Source organism: Hetaerina americana, unplaced genomic scaffold, assembly GCF_022747635.1.
Source record: "Hetaerina americana unplaced genomic scaffold, ioHetAmer1.1.p SCAF_22, whole genome shotgun sequence".
Taxonomy (NCBI): Eukaryota; Metazoa; Arthropoda; class Insecta; order Odonata; family Calopterygidae; genus Hetaerina; species Hetaerina americana.
Window position 1 is genome coordinate 10,153,252 of NW_027286786.1, and position 18,101 is coordinate 10,171,352.

Consider the following 18,101-nt stretch of genomic DNA (forward strand, 5'->3'; position numbering starts at 1 on the left):
TTTGTATCTGAGCTCATGTATTTTTGCCTCGGCAACGACACTTGTGTGTGCATGCATTGTCTTGATGAAAGATGACTTTCTTCCTTGCCAAACCTGGCCATTTTTTGTGTATCTTTTGCTGTAGTTGGTCCAGGAGATTAGCATAGTATTGTCCAGTAATTTTTTGACCAGTGGGAAGATAATCCATCAGCAGAATCCCTTTTGCATCCCAGAAAACTGAAGCCATCACCTTTCCGCTTGACCGTATTGCCCTTGCTTTCCTTGGTGGTGATGAATCAACATGCTTCCACTGCTTTGACTGCTGTTTACTCTCACTGGGGTATAGTAGTGGACCCAAGTTTCAACTGCTGTCGCAAAATGATGCAGAAAATCTTGCTGCTTGCTCTTAATATGTGTCAAACTTTGTTTGGAAATTTCCATTTTGATGCATTTATGATTCTGCATCAAGAGTTGTGGTATCCATCTAGTAAATAATTTTCTCATATCCAACTCCACTGTTAAAATGTGATGTGCCCATCAATATGACATCCGTCCAGCTTCAGAGATTTCTTGCACTTTCAGTCGGCGATCTTCCGTGACCATTTTATGCCCTTTTGCATTAATTACTGGGGTAGTGGCACATTTTGGCTGACCACTACGCAGATCATCATCTAAGCTGTCCCGACCAAACTCAAACTCGTTTGTCCAACAGTTGAGTATGAAGGAGCAGAGCCCTTCAGAGTGTCCTAAAAGTTGGCATGGATTTCCTTAACTTTCATACCTTAGTTACAAAGTATTTTATCACTGCTCGAATCTGATTTTTTTCCATTTCACAAATCACTACTTGGGAACATGAACAAAGAGGCATCTGCACCACAGATCTCTTCCCTGGGCACTGATGCATTACATGTTTACTCATAAAGAATTACCTATTACTATATGGGAAACTTGTTGTGCTAGTGCTGACATCTATTGGTGATTCTGAGAACCATTCAAACCACCCAATTTATGTCAGAAAAAGAATTGGTCCTAAGATGGACTCGTGAGAAACTCATAAAGATGTACCACAAACGTCCGAGGTGTATTTGATCCCTTTCCTACTGAGGGTGACTTCTTTAGATCGCTTCTTAAATAAGATTTAAACCATCTTCATCTCAATCAAGACTCATCTAATTCCAATTGGTTTCATTGTTTCCAGGAGCTAGGCATGAATAACATGATCAAAGGCTCTCAAAAATTCCAAAAAAACACCTAATGGCCTGTTTGTTATCTAAAGAATTTAGAATTCTGTCAAGTGATTGATACATTGCAGTAAAGGTGAACATCTATTTCCTAAGTCAATGCTGGTTTACAGAATACACATTAAAAACATCTCAAGATACAAAATTATTTGGGCTTGTAATGCCTTTTCAAAAATTTGTGAAAAAGTGTTTTGTATTTTGTAGTTTCCAAAGTCATCAGGACTGTCACTGTTTTTGTAAATGTGTACAATGTTAGGTATTTTTAAGGGGGAAATGTACCTTGCGTGAATAACTTTGATGTCCAAGATATAATATGTTGGATGTGTGCTTTAATCCAAAGCAAGTCCAAGTCCAAAGCATTAGAAGAGGGCTTTCATAGGAATTTTATCGGGACCAGCACCTGAATTGTGAAATTTTCTACTGATACTCATAAGCATTGGCTCAGTGCAGGGGTTTGCAAAAAATTAAGTTGGAGTTTTTAAGATTTGGTACAGATATGAGAGAAGATGATAGGCATGTAGAATTGGTGAAGTGCTTTTTAAAATGATTGGCCCAGCATTAATAACAAGTACTTTCATTGTAACATTGAGCTCTGATTACTTTGGAAGAGATAGTAATGGAGGTTATTCTTCTAGCATTTTTTATTATTTTTCAGGAAGCATATATTTTGTTGCTAGCAGTATTTCACCATCATTGTATGTCCTCTTAGTCCTAATAAATGATACCCTATATTGATTTCTTTATATAGAATCTAATGGTCATATTCTAGAAGACTGTGCTTTTTGGGAGGGCAGAGAGATTTTTGGGAAGAGCCAAATAATATCAGATTTTGTCAGTACTCCGTATATTGTATTTTTTATGGTGGTGTTTTTCTGATGTGAACAGGACGCTAGCATCAAAGTAATCTTTAAAAATTTGGTCAAAACAGTGGAAATTTTCATTTATCCTTCATGTCTCAAAAATATCTAACCAGTTTTGTTCCTGAATCATGCAAATTAATGTTTGTATGTTCTCTACTGAGTATTTACATGCATAAAAAGTTTTAAAATGTTGCTCGTTATTGTAAATTTTTCTCCATTATGCTTCAATTATTGTAAATGAAGACAGCATAGGGAAATGGTCAGAGATGTGACAATTTATTACCCTGGTTTTTACATTATTTAATCCAACATTAGTAATTATGTTGTCCAGGAAGGTTTTTTAAGTGGCTGACTGGTGGGTTTGATATTGGTTATATTTATGCATGATAAAAGGGAGTGAAATTCTCAGAAACTTGTATTTTTCTTTGATTTCATTTAGTAAATCACAAATGAAATCTCCAGTTAAGGTAACGTAAGCAGTTTCATGTGAACTATGATAATTCCAATAGCCTAGTTAACTTCCTAATGAAGGGTTTGAAGTCTCTAGAAGGTGATCTGTGTACTGGGACAAAGATAAACATGTTTCCATTCTTGTTAATTTTTGTGACAAAGACATTAGACATTTTCTTCATTTACTATATGTAGTATCAGCAATATTGAATTTTAACTCTTTAAGTGCAAGGAATAATACCTCCATTTGCACATGTTCTATAAAAATCATTAGGAGCAAATAAACGCCCCGAATATTTAAATACTTCTTTCTGTTTGCTTTAGGCAGTGTTTATTACGACAAATTATGTTCACCTTATGCTCTTCCACAATTATTTCAAGTTCAATCAATGTACTTCACAGGAGCTGAATATTTGTATGTAGAATCTTTAGTTTTGGTGTCAGCTTTTAAGGTTGTGCGAGGTTTAGTAATGAAACAGATTTTGCTCCTTCAAGCTCCAAAAAGCCTTGTTGGATCATCTTGATGCTTATGTTTTTTCTCTGCATGCACAAATTCACAACATTTTGCTTGTTACAACTTTTATTTCACAATCTCCACTGAATTTCAGTTGTCAGTAAAGGGATAAAAATTGCTGCATAAGTCCTACTTGCATCCTGATGTAGCATACATGCTACACATTGTAAATTAAAATAGGGCCTCCCAGAATATTGTATGTAATTGTGGTCTTATTTCATCACATATAATGCCAATGAGTGTAAATACCATAATAAAAAATCTTAAATAAGTCATCAGGGCAGAGGAGAATATGGAATGGCAGTCCGCAGGCCAACACAATCACAAGAGCTTCTTTCTCTGTCTGAGAATACCTTCTCTCAAAACTAGTAAATTCTTAATGGTATACTCTATTACTCAAAGTCCTTCTAGTTTTAACTGAAATAATACTTACTCCCAACTATCTTGGACTGGCGACAACTGTTACCTAAACAGGTGCTGTCATATCATTTAGTCCAAACAGGTGCTGTCATATCATTTAGTCCAATACTAAAGCACCACTAATCTTTTAATTTTGCTAGAGATGTTGATTGATCTTTTCCCCGAGCAAAAGGAACACCTTTCCTAGTTAGACACTGATTGAAAGGTCAAGTCACAGTGCAAGAGTCATTAATAAATATAGAATCCAAATTTGTCAAGCATGGATAACTTTTCAACTCAGATTTTCAAGAGTTCTAAATTCCAGTTTTCCTTGAAGTTTGCTTTTAATAGGTATTACACCAGTTTTAAAGCTGAGTTTTCAAGTATATACTTTTAAGACAGCTTCCAATATTATCTAATTAAGCAGGCAGTAAAAGCTTGCAAACTAAAATATCAACAGAGCAATACCAAAAAATCTTAATTCCAACATCGCACACTGGAAAATTTATCCCAACAATATATTTTACACAGTAAAAAAAATATTTTTTACATATTGTACTTGAATTTTGTATAAATGAAGTATTGTGGAACACAATTTTTATGAAAACTAGTTTAGCTCAGGGTAAGTTAACACTTGAAACAACTGGCAAGAAATGTAAACAGAGAATAATAACCTTACATTGAGGGTCCTCTTACATGTATTCACCCATTTTATTAATTTTTATTATAATGAAAGGAAAACAATTTGTAAACATGATTAATATGAGTTAAAAAACAAATGAGTTATTCAAGATTAAGTTTTTATTGCCATTTAAAATAATTCATAACATGTTTTCCAACAGTTGACACTGGGGTGGTAATTGGCTATCAGTTTCAATTGCTTGTAGTACCACAAAATATAACATCTCATTACATGGATTTCATGTCAATCACAGTTTTTCCACGAGAATGCCCATCCAACACTTTCTGATATGCTGCTTGTAGCTCTGAAAATTTATATGTCCTCTCTACTGAAGGCATTAGCTGTAACAAATGAGTTTCAATTAGCCAAACAAGTTTTAATACAAATGTGTTAATATTACATATATATTAATACCAGCCTATCTTGCTTTTATATCATTCATTCAAACATAATCAACACAGCCATTATGGAATTCACTGCTCCAACAATGTAGGACTAAAGCCAGAAGTCATCATTTTTAAGGATTAGCATCATTGCAATAGCCCTCCCTTTCTAGTGCTTCTCTCATCATTTACTACTGGGGTTGTCTTCTCTGATTGCATGTTTCAATTTTTTAAGAGTTCTTTAATATTGCAATCTATGTGAATTTTCACTTTTGCGTCTCTTTACATTATAAATCCATGAATATTTGGAATATCAAAAAATTAACCTTTCCAGTCAATACTTTAATTTTAGAAATACTTTTATTTGCAGTTTTTGAATTTGTCAAAGGTAATCATCTTGATATTTAAAAGTTGGCTTTAACCTTGCCAACTTTGGTGCAATGGACATGACTACAAACACCTGCGATATTGTATACACGGTATTATTGTGTCATCTTGTCCCTTTATAGCCCCCAAACATTTTGGAGTTCTAGAGGATGCCTCGGTAGCTTAACCTGCCAAAGTGATCTCCTAGACATCAAGGGATCCGATTTCAAGGTGAATAATTTTTAAACATTGAAATTACTGCATTTTGATATCCCTTTATTGATAGCTCCCAGTTTGCTTCCACTGTACCAATATCCCTTTCCTCCTCCATGTTTTTGTCTACATCCAGGGTTTACTTTTTCTTATTATCTCAGCTAATGCTTCTATTTTCCATTTCTTCAACTATCTCCGTTTCATGCTCTTTAATCTGATAATACACTTAATTGGAATTAAATCATGATCTGGATCTGCATCAGCTCCCAGGAAACTGTGAGTTTATCAAGTGTGTTCCTAAATCTGCCCCTAACCAAAATATAGCCAAACTCGCATATCTTTACGAATTCCTAGGAATTTTCCATGTATTCCTGTGCCAATTTTGGTGTTTACACCTGTTATTTGTTATTTTTAGATCCTGTCTCCTGCAGAACTCCATCGCTTTCTCCCAACAGCCATTTCTTATTCCAAAACCACAGTCCCCTACCACACTACCATCATGTTCCAATCACTATCAAATGTTTCTCTCCAGAAGCATAAATATTTCCTTTAAATGATCAATGTCTTCCTACCTATGATTGCCTGGTGACATTTATACCTGAACATCAACCAAGTTCATTGATTGATGTTCGTAGTAGCAGCTTTAGGGGAGGCAACCAACAGCTGTGGTCATTTGCACCATTAGGGATGAATGGGAAGAGAGGAGAAAAACCCAGCGCTGGCATTAGCCTACTCTTAACAAAAGGCCCCAAGAGATCCATAGTCTAACATCCCATCCGATGGATGGCGAACTCACTTTAAGTGCTCTCCACAAAGCACCTCAAGTAATTATCGGGATACCACTGAAAAAAATTTGCCATCTCCTGAAGTCAAACCCAGGCCCTATGGGTGGGAAGCCAGTGCGCTCACCACCACATCATCTCGATCTCCAAGTGCAATGGTTCAGCTTATACTTTTACTATTAAAATAATACTCTATCTGTAACTTACTCTTTGTTTACTATGCTTCTTCCTGCCTTGTTGTTTGCTACCCTTCCCTGGTTCTCTTCCCACTCAGCTGGATGTTGCTCAGAACTATTGCTCCAGTAATCCTCACTACCCTTCCAACTCACCCTGCACTGCCCTAAAATATTTATATTTCCTCCCTCACTTTATATTTTCTAATTTCCTTGTCTTCAACATCATCCTAATGTTCCAAGTCCCTCATCGAACTAGTTCTGTCCTCTTCTGCATTTTCCGTGCTGCTGCTGTTGACGTCACTTTGAAAGGATTTCCTGAGATGACAACCAATTGGCCTTATGAGAAAACCGTAACCTAGGCTTGGCAATTTACAAACTTTGCTCGAACAAATCCATTACTGAAGATGCTTAGGGTTCTTGAAAAGTTAACCTGAGACATGCACAGTGCAGATCATAAATTAATTCAGAACTGTGACTAATAGCCTAAGTAGCAGTTACAGAAGGGAAACATGGTAATACTGTCAGAATCATACAAATGTTGCAGGTTTATTTTTTAAACACCAAGCTGCTTAGCTGTGAGGCCAAGAGATAGAATTTCTATGAAGACTGATAGGAAGCGTTTCCTAAGGCCCATTGTGATATCAGGTTTTTCAAATGGAAAAAATATCCAGAAATTAACTGCATCATGATGAAGTTGAATTGATTTATTTCCCAAGGAGAAAAAACATTATCCATTACTCAATTTATTAAAATCCTTAGTTTATTATGATCTTTAAGGCTGAAAGAGAAACAAACATGTAACATTCCATACATGACAACAACATCAGTACTTGGTTGGCAATGCAACTTCAGTACTTAGTTGGAGCTAAGTTGTTACATGCATGTTAGGAGCGGTGATCCCACATTATTCATTGAAAACCCTATTTTAATAACTCACTCAGTTAAAAGAAGATAACAAGCAATACTTATATCGCAAGTAATCTTCATTGTCATTCTTTAATGCCATTTTCCACGTCAATTTTTCGATTGTTTAACACTGAAATGTAAGGAATTTTTAGGAACTATAGAATAAATGAAAATAAAGCCATTAGCTGCCTTCCAAATAAAGGCTTTCTTTCATTTGGGTCAGGACCCCAAACAGTAATTTAAACCATAAAAAGCGGTAACAGAGAGAAAAATTCTATTAATCAGAGAATGGATAAATATGACCCTTCAATATTTAGCAGTGTATGGATAAACAATGATTTTCCACCTAAAACGGCACAAAGAAGCCTGCAAGAGCAGCAACATGTTAGCAAAATGCACTTTTGTCGGTCATTGTTGGTGGAAGGTACCTTCTCTCCTCTGTTTCATGACATTAACTGATCATCCTAAATATACTCGTACATGATATATACTTTATTTGACTTATCAGGAAATTCATCAAAATAAATAAATCACTAATATTGACATAAAGCACAACATAATAGAGTAGTGTTCTTTTAATCGGCATGCAAATTGGCAGGGTTCTGCAATGACTGGCCAAAATGCTTCAGATCAAGAAACTTGGACACTTTATAATTAAAGATCTATATTATTTACCTTTCCACTGGACGACAATTCAGATATTTCTTCTATGGCTTTTGCAGAAGGAATAAAATACCCCCATCTCACTGATGGACCACCGAGAAAAAATGGCGTAGATCTAAGGGACAAGTTGCTCGAGACGAAGTCTATGACATTTTTAATCATTCCAAGAGCTAGCCCATGACGATCCACATTCCGAAGAAGTGGTGAAGTTACTGTTATATACTTAGCACAGCCTTTTGATTTCAGTGTTTCTTCATAGAGGGTATTTGAAACTCCAGCAGCATTTAAAATGATATCATACCTGATAACAAAAATATGAATGATCATTTATCATACATGTAGTTTAACATTTACAGACAATTCATTTCCTTTTGGTCAAAAGGAAGTATAAGGCAAAGCACAAGGAGACTGGGAAAGATTCACTCAAGTAATACAAAATTATTGGCATACTTGTTTGGCAGCAATCTTCAGCTCTCCAAGAGAAATATGGCATGAAAGAAATTCAATAGTTTCCAGCTGAAGTGTGTGGAAGTTCTTATTCATGAAACAAGGAGTACACTGTATTTGTCGAATTCGCCAAACAGTGGTGCCAAGTAAATCATGAGAGGGACTTCAACCCAGAGTAACTGCAGTAGATGGATAAAGGATGGAGAATCGACAAATGGAAGGAGTTGGAGATAAAATGAAATTTTATAACGAGATGTTTTATGGGATAAGGTCACTCATAGGAACATAAAATACAATCTGGAGGTATTTGCCTGTTTCATAGATTTTGCAAAGACATTGATAGAGTGATTGGGAAAGAGTAATGAATATATTGCCGAAAATAGGAATACATTGGAGGGACAGGAGGTTAATCCGCAGCCTGTACATGTCTCAGATAGCTCATGTGTGAGTGGGGGATGGAGATTCCGAATAGACAGTGATAGGAAGAGGTATAAGGCAGGGTTGCCCATGTTCACTGGTGCTGCTCAACGGATATTGTATGTGGAGGAAATGATTAAAAAAAGCATGGGATGAACAAGAGAAAGGAATGAAAGTAGGAGAGGAATTCCTAAAATCAGCCGAGGAATTTCACACACTGCTGAGTGCATTGGAAATTCAGCTGATAGATATGGGATGAGAATAAATATAAATACCAAAGGTTATGTGAATTTCCAGAATGAGGAAGGGTATGTTGAACATTAATATATGTGGGTAAAAACTAGAGCAGGTGAAAGAGTGCACATATCTCGGAAGTGTTTTGAACCAAAATGGTAAAAGTAGAATAGACATAGGTAGAAGAATAGTGTTAGGCAAAGAAGCTTTCACAATTAGGAGGGAATTGATAACAGGAACTTTGAGTAAGGATGTTAAGAAAAGGCTTGTTGAAACTTTGACGTGGAGCATAGTTATGTATGGTCCAGAAATATGGTTATTGAAGCTGGATGATAGGTATGGATTGGAGGCTTTTGAAAAATGGGTGTGGAGAAGGTGAAGTGGATGGAAAGTAGAGCAAATGAGGAAGTAATGAAATGAAATTATTTGTAATTCCATACACTTACTTTAAACATACTGTATGACCCAGGTTTCAACGTTGAACACCATCATCAGGTGATCACCACGTTCAACGTCGAAACCTAGGTCGTGTTTTTAAATTAAGTGTGTGGAATTACAAAGTCGATAATTTCATTTCAATATGTTATGTAAATTCCATAAGTTTTGCCAGAGACAGCAAATATTTAAATAAAATTTTAAATGAGGAAGTGCTAAACATAACAGTTTCAGGTTTAACTTTGAGGAATTCCTTCATTATGAGAGTAAAAAGGAACTTAACACTTCCACAATAAAGATTAAATATTTCACGACCATGGTTTCGAAGCTGCACATCATTGAAGGATTGTGGAAGTGCTGTTTCTTTTTACCCTCATAATGAGGAAGTGCTGGGAATGGTAGGAGAGGATATGGGATTGTTGGGAGAAATGATAAGGAGACAGGAAAAATGAATGAGAAGCATACTGATCGGCAGTGGGATGCTGAAGACTGTAGCAGAGGGGAGAATTTCAGGCAGACGAGGAAGGGGTAGGAACAGGATAGGGATGTTGGACGGGATGATGGGAGGAAGGAAGTACATGGAGTTGAAGAGGGAGGATTATATACAAATGCCTACGCCTATGCATGTTTAAAATTATACCTGATGACAACACTGAGGCATTAAAACCAATCATAGTATCGCAAAATTCAGTGGGCATATATGAGGTCTGTTCAAAAAGTTTAGCAAATTTTGAATTTCTGCGGGTTACATATATTTGATTTTGGATTTTTTGTGGCGTCATGTTGGTACTTATGTCTCTCACTTATGCCAAAAAGTTTGGCCCTTTTGAATGTTCAGTTAATTCTTGAAAGCTGTTTTGCTTGGAAGTGTTTCGGCTTGTCTTCGATTTTTGACTGTTCCAAAAAATGGATCAAAGAATCTGTATCAAATTTTGTGTGAAAAACAGAATTAAGTGTGCACACTCATTCCGAATGTTAACTGTGGTATATGGAGAAGCTACCTTGGACCGAAGCCATGTTTATCGGAGGTACAAAATGTTCTTAGAGGGCCGAGAAGATGTGAACGACAAAGAGCGTGCCGGACACCCGAGCACGTCAACGACAGACGAAAACATTGATGAAGAGAAGAAAATAGCATTGGCCAATCATCGTATATCACCATTAAAAAACTTACTGAGGACCTAAACATATCGATTGGCTCGTGCCATTTGATTTCTACCAATAATTTGGGCATGGCACGGGTCGCTGTGAAATTCGCACTAAAGTTGCTCAATTTCAACCAAAAACAGTAACCCATTAACATTGCCAATGACTCTATCCACGACGACCCAAATTAGCTCCAGAGGGTCATGACCGCTGACGAATCATGAGGGTTTATGCTTATGACGTGGAAACTAAAGCTCAATCATTCCAATGGAAGCTGAAGCACGAGCCAGGACCGAAAACAGCGTGCCAAGTTCACTCAAATGTGAAAGTCTTGCTTACAGTTTTCTTCGATTGCAGGGGCGTGGTGCATCATGAGTTCTTGCCACAGAGTAGAACGGTAAATAAGGAGTATTACCTGCAAGTTTTGCTAAATTTGTGCAAAGCAATTTGCCACAAACGCCCAGATTTGTGGAAGAACAAAAATTGGCTTTTGCACCATGACAATGCCCCTGCTCACACATCGTCACTTGTGCGCGAATTTTTGGCCAAAAACAATACACTAATGATGCTGCAGCCACTGTATTCCCAAGATCTGGCCCCCAGTGACTTTTTCTTGTTCCCGAAACTGAAGAAGCCCATGAAAGGATGACGCTATGCTATGATTGACGAGATAAAGACTGCACCGAAGGAGGAGCTGAACAAGATCACAAAATATGATTTTTTGAAGTGCTTCAAGGATTGGAAAAAAAAACGTTGGCACAACTGTATCATATCTAATGGGGATACATTGAAGGGAACAAAGTAGATATTCATGAATAAATAAATAACTTCTGAAAAAACACAAACGCCCTGATACTTTTTTAACAGACCTTGTAGTGTGTGTTCCTTATTCCACGTACCAGTAATCATCAATAAAGAAATAACTCAATGGTATTATGGTGACTGAAAGCACTTAATCCAATAGGATGAAACATGTAATTGTAAATGGTATAAATTTTAATTCATACCTTCTATACCTTGACCTCTAACTCAACAAAAGTTCATATTCCAGAATTTGACTGTGTATTTAAAATGGAAAATAACTTCAATGTTCATAGATTTAAAAATCAACTCTTCCAAGCTATTTTAGCAATGCTGATTGATTTGGTAGCAAAAGAAAAAAGAGGAAATATTCAAACATTGTCTTTTGAATTACTTTAGATCAAAGTAGAATGATGCCCTGGAAATTTCTAATCAAATAATAACTGCTAGACTCACTTTCCTTCTTCCATGATACGCCTCTCTGCATCTGGGTCAGTGTAGTCAATCACACAATCTGCTCCTAAAGTGTCCACAAATGTAACAGCGTCTGTATTGCACGTCGCAACTACCTGTAAATCAGGAAATCCACAATGCATCACCTAAACAGAATACTTCAACAAACTTGGCTTCTGAAATTGGTGAGTTTAGCAAATGGTATGGTCACCTGAGCACCCCAAGCTTTGAGCATTTGTATGGCACACGAACCAACGCCTCCGGACCCTCCCATTACGAGCACTCTCTTTCCATTTGCAGATTGCAGGCACAGCTCCCCTGTTATCTTCAAAGAAGACCAAGCAGTAACTGCTGCATACAAAACTGCAGCAGCTTCAATGTCAGTTAGATTTGAAGGCTTTAGGCTGACCTATAATTATAATCTTTAGTTATTATTAGATAGTTACCTACCACACTAAATACAATCAATGTTATTAAAAGTACAAAACAGAGTACCTGTATACATATTTATAAAAATTTTACTAGCCAAAAAATGTACTTGCTTTTGAACGCCAAGTAACTATTGTCAGTCTCAAGAATGTCATTGAGAGTGTAAAATGATCAGTTGTAAGCCAATGATAATTTCGCTTTGAATGCTGAAATGTTGGCGCTATGCACAGTAGCCGGTAGTTTATTAAATAATGTGTTACCCATGCATTTCACTGAGTTTTGGATCTTAGGCAAATGAGAATATCATGTATTTAATTTCGGTCTGTTTCTTGTTTCGCAATTACGTATACATGATCTGGCCAAGGAATTATTCACATTATCTGTTACATAACACAATATAGAGGCGGTAAACTGACATAATAAAATTACCAATTAACAGTGGTCCCTAGACTCTGCATTGCAGATTATTCTGAGAGTTTTCTAATTTAGATGAAGTATAGATTTGGCACCTGAAGAATTACCCCAATATTTCAATCCATGTAACAGATGGCAAAGGAAAAATTCAAGGTGTGCGCCCAGTAGCAAAGGATGTTGTAGTTTTGTGGCATGCAGGTGCCAAAGGCTACCATCAAACATGCACATCATAATTCTGCATCGATCTCCGACCACAAAATAATAGTGCAATGTTGGTGCAATATGCATGCAAAAATTTTGTTAAAACAAAGCCACTTTCATTATCAATTCTATCTAACACTATGATTAAATTTTGTGCTAGTGTATGCAGTAATCTTTAGTACGTCCATAGGCTGAATTAAAGTTGATTTAACATGAAACTAAATTCAGCTTTACCTACATAATATTTGTGAAGTTAGATGAATGCAATTTTTGGTTCTTTGGATAAGCAGTAGTAGTAGTTATTAGGGGAAACGACCAACAGCAGAGGTCCTTTGCATCAGAAGGGATAGGTCGATCATCTGGTACCGGTAGGATGGTTGGGGATTGGAGGAAAAACTGGCATTGGTATTTGACTACTCCAATGAAAGGTACCAAGGGGTTCACTAATTTAACATCCCATCTGATGGACAGGGTAATCACTTGATGTGCTCTCCACATAGCACCCAGACCCTCTCGATGGTAAACCACAACACTCCAGCCACTTTACCATCCCAACAATTTAGGGTTCATTGTTGGCCAACAAGTAATGAACACTTGCATTTCTCCATTGACAAAAGTCTATGGATATCGTCAAGTATGGTGCAAGTATTTCTGACACAACCTCTGATACTGAGCGACATATTTCAAGCAACAATTCCATGAGATGTATCCACATAACACCAGGTTATGAAATGTAGGGTTTTTGGGTTGAGCATAACTTTCCAGAATTGATGCATGAAAACCATTTTTCATCCTTTGAAAATTGCAACAAATTAAGGAAATGATTCTGCTCTAAAAATACTTAGAGCTGCATCACAAGAGTGAAGATTTTGAAAATGGAGCCAAGGAGAATGCTTTTACCCATTTCCTTGCACTATTGCATCCATCCATCCATCAATGCACTGTTGCAAAAAACAATCAAATAGACACTGCATTTTCCACCCCATAAGATACACGTTTTTAATCCTAGGCCTGAAACCAACCTGATTTTCATGGGCTGAATGTATAGGGGCATGAATTTGTCCTATAAATGGCAAACTGATTCACTGTCAAAAATACTTTCTACAAGTATTTTTTCCCTCATCTCAGGAATAGAAAATAGTTGTCTTTAATACAAAGTTCAGTGATAACACTGTCTTCAGCTACTTGAGTGTACAGGCACTAAAGCATTGGTAGTACAATAGTGTCGTTCAAGGCATAACACGTTCCTTTCTATTTAGGGCTAACATCTGTTTTTACACAAAAACTAAGAATTGCATCAAAAGTTACAATAATAACCTCTTTGGATCTTAAGATAGGAGATTGTCATACAGTATTGCATTCCAACTTAGTGAATTACACTTCAGAACGCAGTAATAAGACAACTGAAGGATGTTATGGCCCACCTTCGACTGAGAAGGTAATGCACGAATGGATGGAGCAGAAGGTAGATTGAGTAAATGCAGAGCTATAGGTAAAAAATATATATACGTCCAGATGGTCCTGAATAGCCAAAGCTTAAGGAGCATGCTAAGAACTAGATAATAAATCATAGGAAGCACGGGATTACTTTTTCAAAAAAAATAATTTTAATTGAAGCGATAAAATCAATGATCGGCTAATTTCTCTCGGACAACTTAATTTTGCAAGAGATTCATGAAGAGAATTGCTTCGTGCATTCAAAATCAAAACTACAACAGAACACAAATTGCCACTTGAATACAACAGAAACAATGCCTCAAATAGGTCATAAACTTGAGAAAAAGTATGTGTTTTGAGAGAGGGCAACTAGGGAACACGGATGAGGTCCCCTTGACATGCCATCAAATAAAAGAGTGGACCTAAAAGGTATTAAGACAGTAATGTTAAAGGCTTCTGGTAATGAGAAAAACCTTCATACCATTATTCTTACATGATGAGCTGATGGTTCAAACCTCATCCTTTGTTGATCTTTAAACGAAAAATGCTGCATAAATGTACAATTCAATATGGAAATTATATTCACGTTCATTCCAAAGGATGGATGGATGGAGAAGCTGACATTACGGAAGGTATGGTCCAGGCATAAAGGGGTCTTCTGAAGAAATCGTATCTATTAGTGCACAATCGGTTTAATACCCACATAATGAAGATGGCAAAAATCCTTGCTACTGAATTGAAGATGCATTTAGCTGCAATTTCTGGTGATTTATTTCTCAACCGCAGCCCTCTGACGTTTCAGTCAATAAACAGTTCCAGGGGTTTTATACATGGAGAGTTGATTCAGTGGGTGGAGACACTAATTCATGATGTCATACCAACACAAAGAATGAAATGGCCATCAATTTCCAGAGTTAATGATTGAAAAATCTCGGCCGAGTGTTATATGTGAAACTGTGATGTGCAAAGTAACATTGTGACAACAATTTCTGATAATAGGGCATTAAATAAGAATCCCTGGTAATGGTAGAAATGATAGCCATGTTTTAAATTTCCTTATTAGAAATATGAATCAAGACAATTGGACACATCCTGTCATCATGATCATCCCAGCTTAGTTTAGAGTTGAGGACCAAGCCAAGTAATAAAACAGTTCAGCCATTTTCAACTACTTTTTTGGATAAGGTAAATAACAGCTCTCTGGGTTTTTTCCTTATTTAGGAGAAGTTTATTGGCAGAGAACCATTTTTAGGATTGATCAAGAGTAATGACAGATGGTAACTTGGTCAAGTTTATATGTTCCCCTTATAGATGATAGTAGAGTTATCAGTAAATACGTAGCATTCATTTACAGGGATTGTCACATAGCAGATGATTGACCATAAGAATAAATAGCAGTGGCCCCAAGATTGAACATTTGGAACGCCATTAGTGACAGCACAAGTTATTGAATGTGCACCTCCAAATTCAACACATTGCTACTTGGGAGAAAATTTTGATCAAAACATTTATACTTCATATTGAAAATTTAGTAACATCTACTGATCGAACATTGGGCTTCATAATAAGGACTAAATTTGCTTTTCAGAACAATATATCCGTAATGATTGCGGATGATGTTAGTATTATTTCTGGTATTCTAACGGTGAAGGTAGGTTTTTGTTTGACAAAGCCTACATAATTGTACAATGCATTTACTAGCCCCAAAAAAACACCACCTGATATCGGAACACTACAGTAAGTCCTTCTTCATTTCCGCCTACCTTCCTTCCTCCCTTCTTTCCGTCCCACATCCCTACAAACATTTCTGCAATATTCATATAGGGCGTTCCTTTCAGTCAAATCGACGTGCTTGTACACATACGTTAGATACAGGTGCAACAGCATACTGGGCGTGACATCCTGGATGAAACGGAGACAGGACACCCCAAACTTTATCTCCGACTTTCAAATTTTCAGTGACTCCATGCCCCTTTTCTACTATTTCACCACAGAAGTCTCTTCCAAGTGTAAGCGGAAATTCAATTTGATCCGGCGATAAAGTTGTCCTTCTCCCTACACTAAGAAGTCGTGCTCCATACCCGCCTGAAAATCGGGAACTTCCAATATATTCTCAATGACTAAATATCTCAAAAAAACACCAATAAATAATACTTACCCATCATGGCTACATCAATAGGATTTACTGAGGATGCGGATATTTCCACTAAAACATCGTCTGGATGTTTGATGGGAGGAACTCTAGCCGAGTCATTTAGAGATAAACAATCTATTCCTCCGTACGCATGAATCTGCCAAGCCCGCATTCTACCTTGGATGTCATTCTTACCATAATTACTTATAAACCTAGCCAAACTTTCACAATATTTACTTTGACTTACAAGTAAATAATTCCGCGTGAAATTAATCATTTCACAGCGTACGCAGAATAATGACCCTAAGGACCATGCAATGTTATCGTTGCAGGCGATGAAAACACCTACTAAATAATTCCTGGGTGTAGGGGTGAGTCGTTCATGAGTGACTCTTTCTTAATGAACGATTCATATTTATGAACCTTATATCTTCGTTCACAGTTAAAAAAGATAACAAAAGAAAGTATGACAAATCCAAATCTTCGGCAAGATGCGAGCAGTTGTTATTGGTCACAAGTGAAAACTGTGGTTGGAGATTAAGTAACGAAAATTTGAATGCTATTGATTTTACTACGTATTATCAAGTATGCTGTCGTTAAGTATTAAGCAGGTAATCTAAAATGAAATGTCGCGTTTTAAATTAAGTGTCTCGAGGAAATGACAATAAAATGTCGGTCTTAAATGCCACCTAGTATATGTTTGTGGCTTGATGTGCAGTGTTTAATTTACTTTATTTGTGTATATTTTCTAAGCTTATTCGTGAATGGTAGTGCATTGTAAAATTATGAATTGTCTATGAAAGTTTGGTTGAATAAAAACGACATTTATCAATTAAAGATCTAAGTGCAATTATTGTATAGTATTTTTAATAGGAAAATTAACACATTGTTTGCAATTATTCAATAAATTTCGACGCTACCGTATGTGCCAAATTTTCACGCTATTGAAATAACCTTAGATTGTATCTCTTGCCCTCGAATAAGTTTATTTTTATTCAGGTTGCGGAAAAACTCCGTCTAAAGAAAATAGACGTAATTGAGCTGTGTGAAGCATGTTTGGAACGTGCTAAGAAAATCCGTTGTTTGAACGCCTTTGTTTGTCTCACAGATCACAGTTTTCGTGAGCAATCATATAAAAGTAGGGAACGAATCCATAAAGGTAGTAAATTTGTTTTTTCTACTCTCTTGCATTGATGGAAGTTAACAAATAAAATGTTATATTATGTAATGAAAGTCCTAGTAAGACCAATCATTCTTGTTTAATCCCTCCACTTTAGGTGAAACATTGAGCATTCTAGATGGAATATCTGTGGCGGTGAAGGATAATTTTTGTACAAAGGGTGTGCAAACTACCTGTGCTTCAGAAATGCTTAGAAATTTTACGCCTACTTACAATGCCACTGTTGTACAAAAGCTAGATAACGCAGGAGCATTACTCATTGGAAAAACAAACATGGATGAGTTTGCCATGGGGTTGGTATTAATAATTTTCTTATTCATAGCATTTTTGGTAATCCATTTATTACGGAAAGGGTCGTTAACTATGAATTCATTTAACGTCAGGTCTGGCACTGTAGATTCGATACATGGCCCAACAAAAAATATTTGGCGCTCATCTCTAAAATACGAAGTAGAGCAAAAAAGGGAAGAAAGCATCGCTTTGTCTGCACGTGGTGTTGCAAGCAAGCCCTTGAACAATTTAGACAGTGATTGGTTCATCGCTGGAGGTAGCTCGGGAGGAAGTGCTGTGGCCGTGGCAAGTGGAGTTTGCTTTGTGTAAGATGAGTTACCCCATGACAAGCTTTCACACATCTTCATAACTAATATTGACATTCGTATGGCCTATTTATATTAATTTTCTAACTCAATAAAGACATTTCATCTTGTTAAATCAAAGATAAATATGTGTATAAAATCCTGTTGCTATTTAATATATATG

At 36.6% G+C, this 18,101-nt stretch overlaps 2 protein-coding genes across 2 annotated transcripts in view; one reads left to right on the forward strand and one right to left on the reverse strand.

Moving 5' to 3' along the window:
• Positions 1–4,221: 4,221 nt before the first annotated feature.
• On the reverse strand, positions 4,222–16,538 carry LOC139689267 (reticulon-4-interacting protein 1 homolog, mitochondrial-like). The gene is made up of 6 exons (XM_071586313.1): positions 16,187–16,538; positions 15,893–16,113; positions 11,759–11,956; positions 11,551–11,663; positions 7,627–7,915; positions 4,222–4,466 (listed from the first exon to the last, which is right to left on the reverse strand). The coding sequence occupies exons 1-6, from the start codon at positions 16,437–16,439 to the stop codon at positions 4,353–4,355; spliced, it is 1,188 nt and encodes a 395-aa protein (XP_071442414.1). The 5' UTR covers positions 16,440–16,538; the 3' UTR covers positions 4,222–4,352.
• A 123-nt stretch (positions 16,539–16,661) lies between these two features.
• Positions 16,662–18,101, forward strand: part of GatA (glutamyl-tRNA(Gln) amidotransferase subunit A, mitochondrial) — a 32,956-nt gene continuing 31,516 nt past the window's right edge. The window contains exons 1-4 of the mRNA XM_071586311.1: positions 16,662–16,773; positions 17,162–17,321; positions 17,440–17,635; positions 17,726–17,938. Of these exons, the coding sequence (XP_071442412.1) occupies positions 16,750–16,773; positions 17,162–17,321; positions 17,440–17,635; positions 17,726–17,938 (593 nt within the window). The 5' untranslated portion in view covers positions 16,662–16,749. The remainder of the gene's footprint in view (positions 16,774–17,161; positions 17,322–17,439; positions 17,636–17,725; positions 17,939–18,101) is intronic.

Bases quoted from the DNA above. Each gene is read 5' to 3' on its own strand.
- LOC139689267 (XM_071586313.1), bottom strand. From the start codon at position 16,439: ATGATTAATTTCACGCGGAATTATTTACTTGTAAGTCAAAGTAAATAT. The intron at 16,114-16,186 runs GTAAGTATTATT...CCCGATTTTCAG, and splicing joins TATTGATGTAGCCATGATGG to GCGGGTATGGAGCACGACTT. The intron at 11,957-15,892 runs GTATGTGTACAA...TTATAATTATAG, and splicing joins CTGTTGCACCTGTATCTAAC to GTCAGCCTAAAGCCTTCAAA.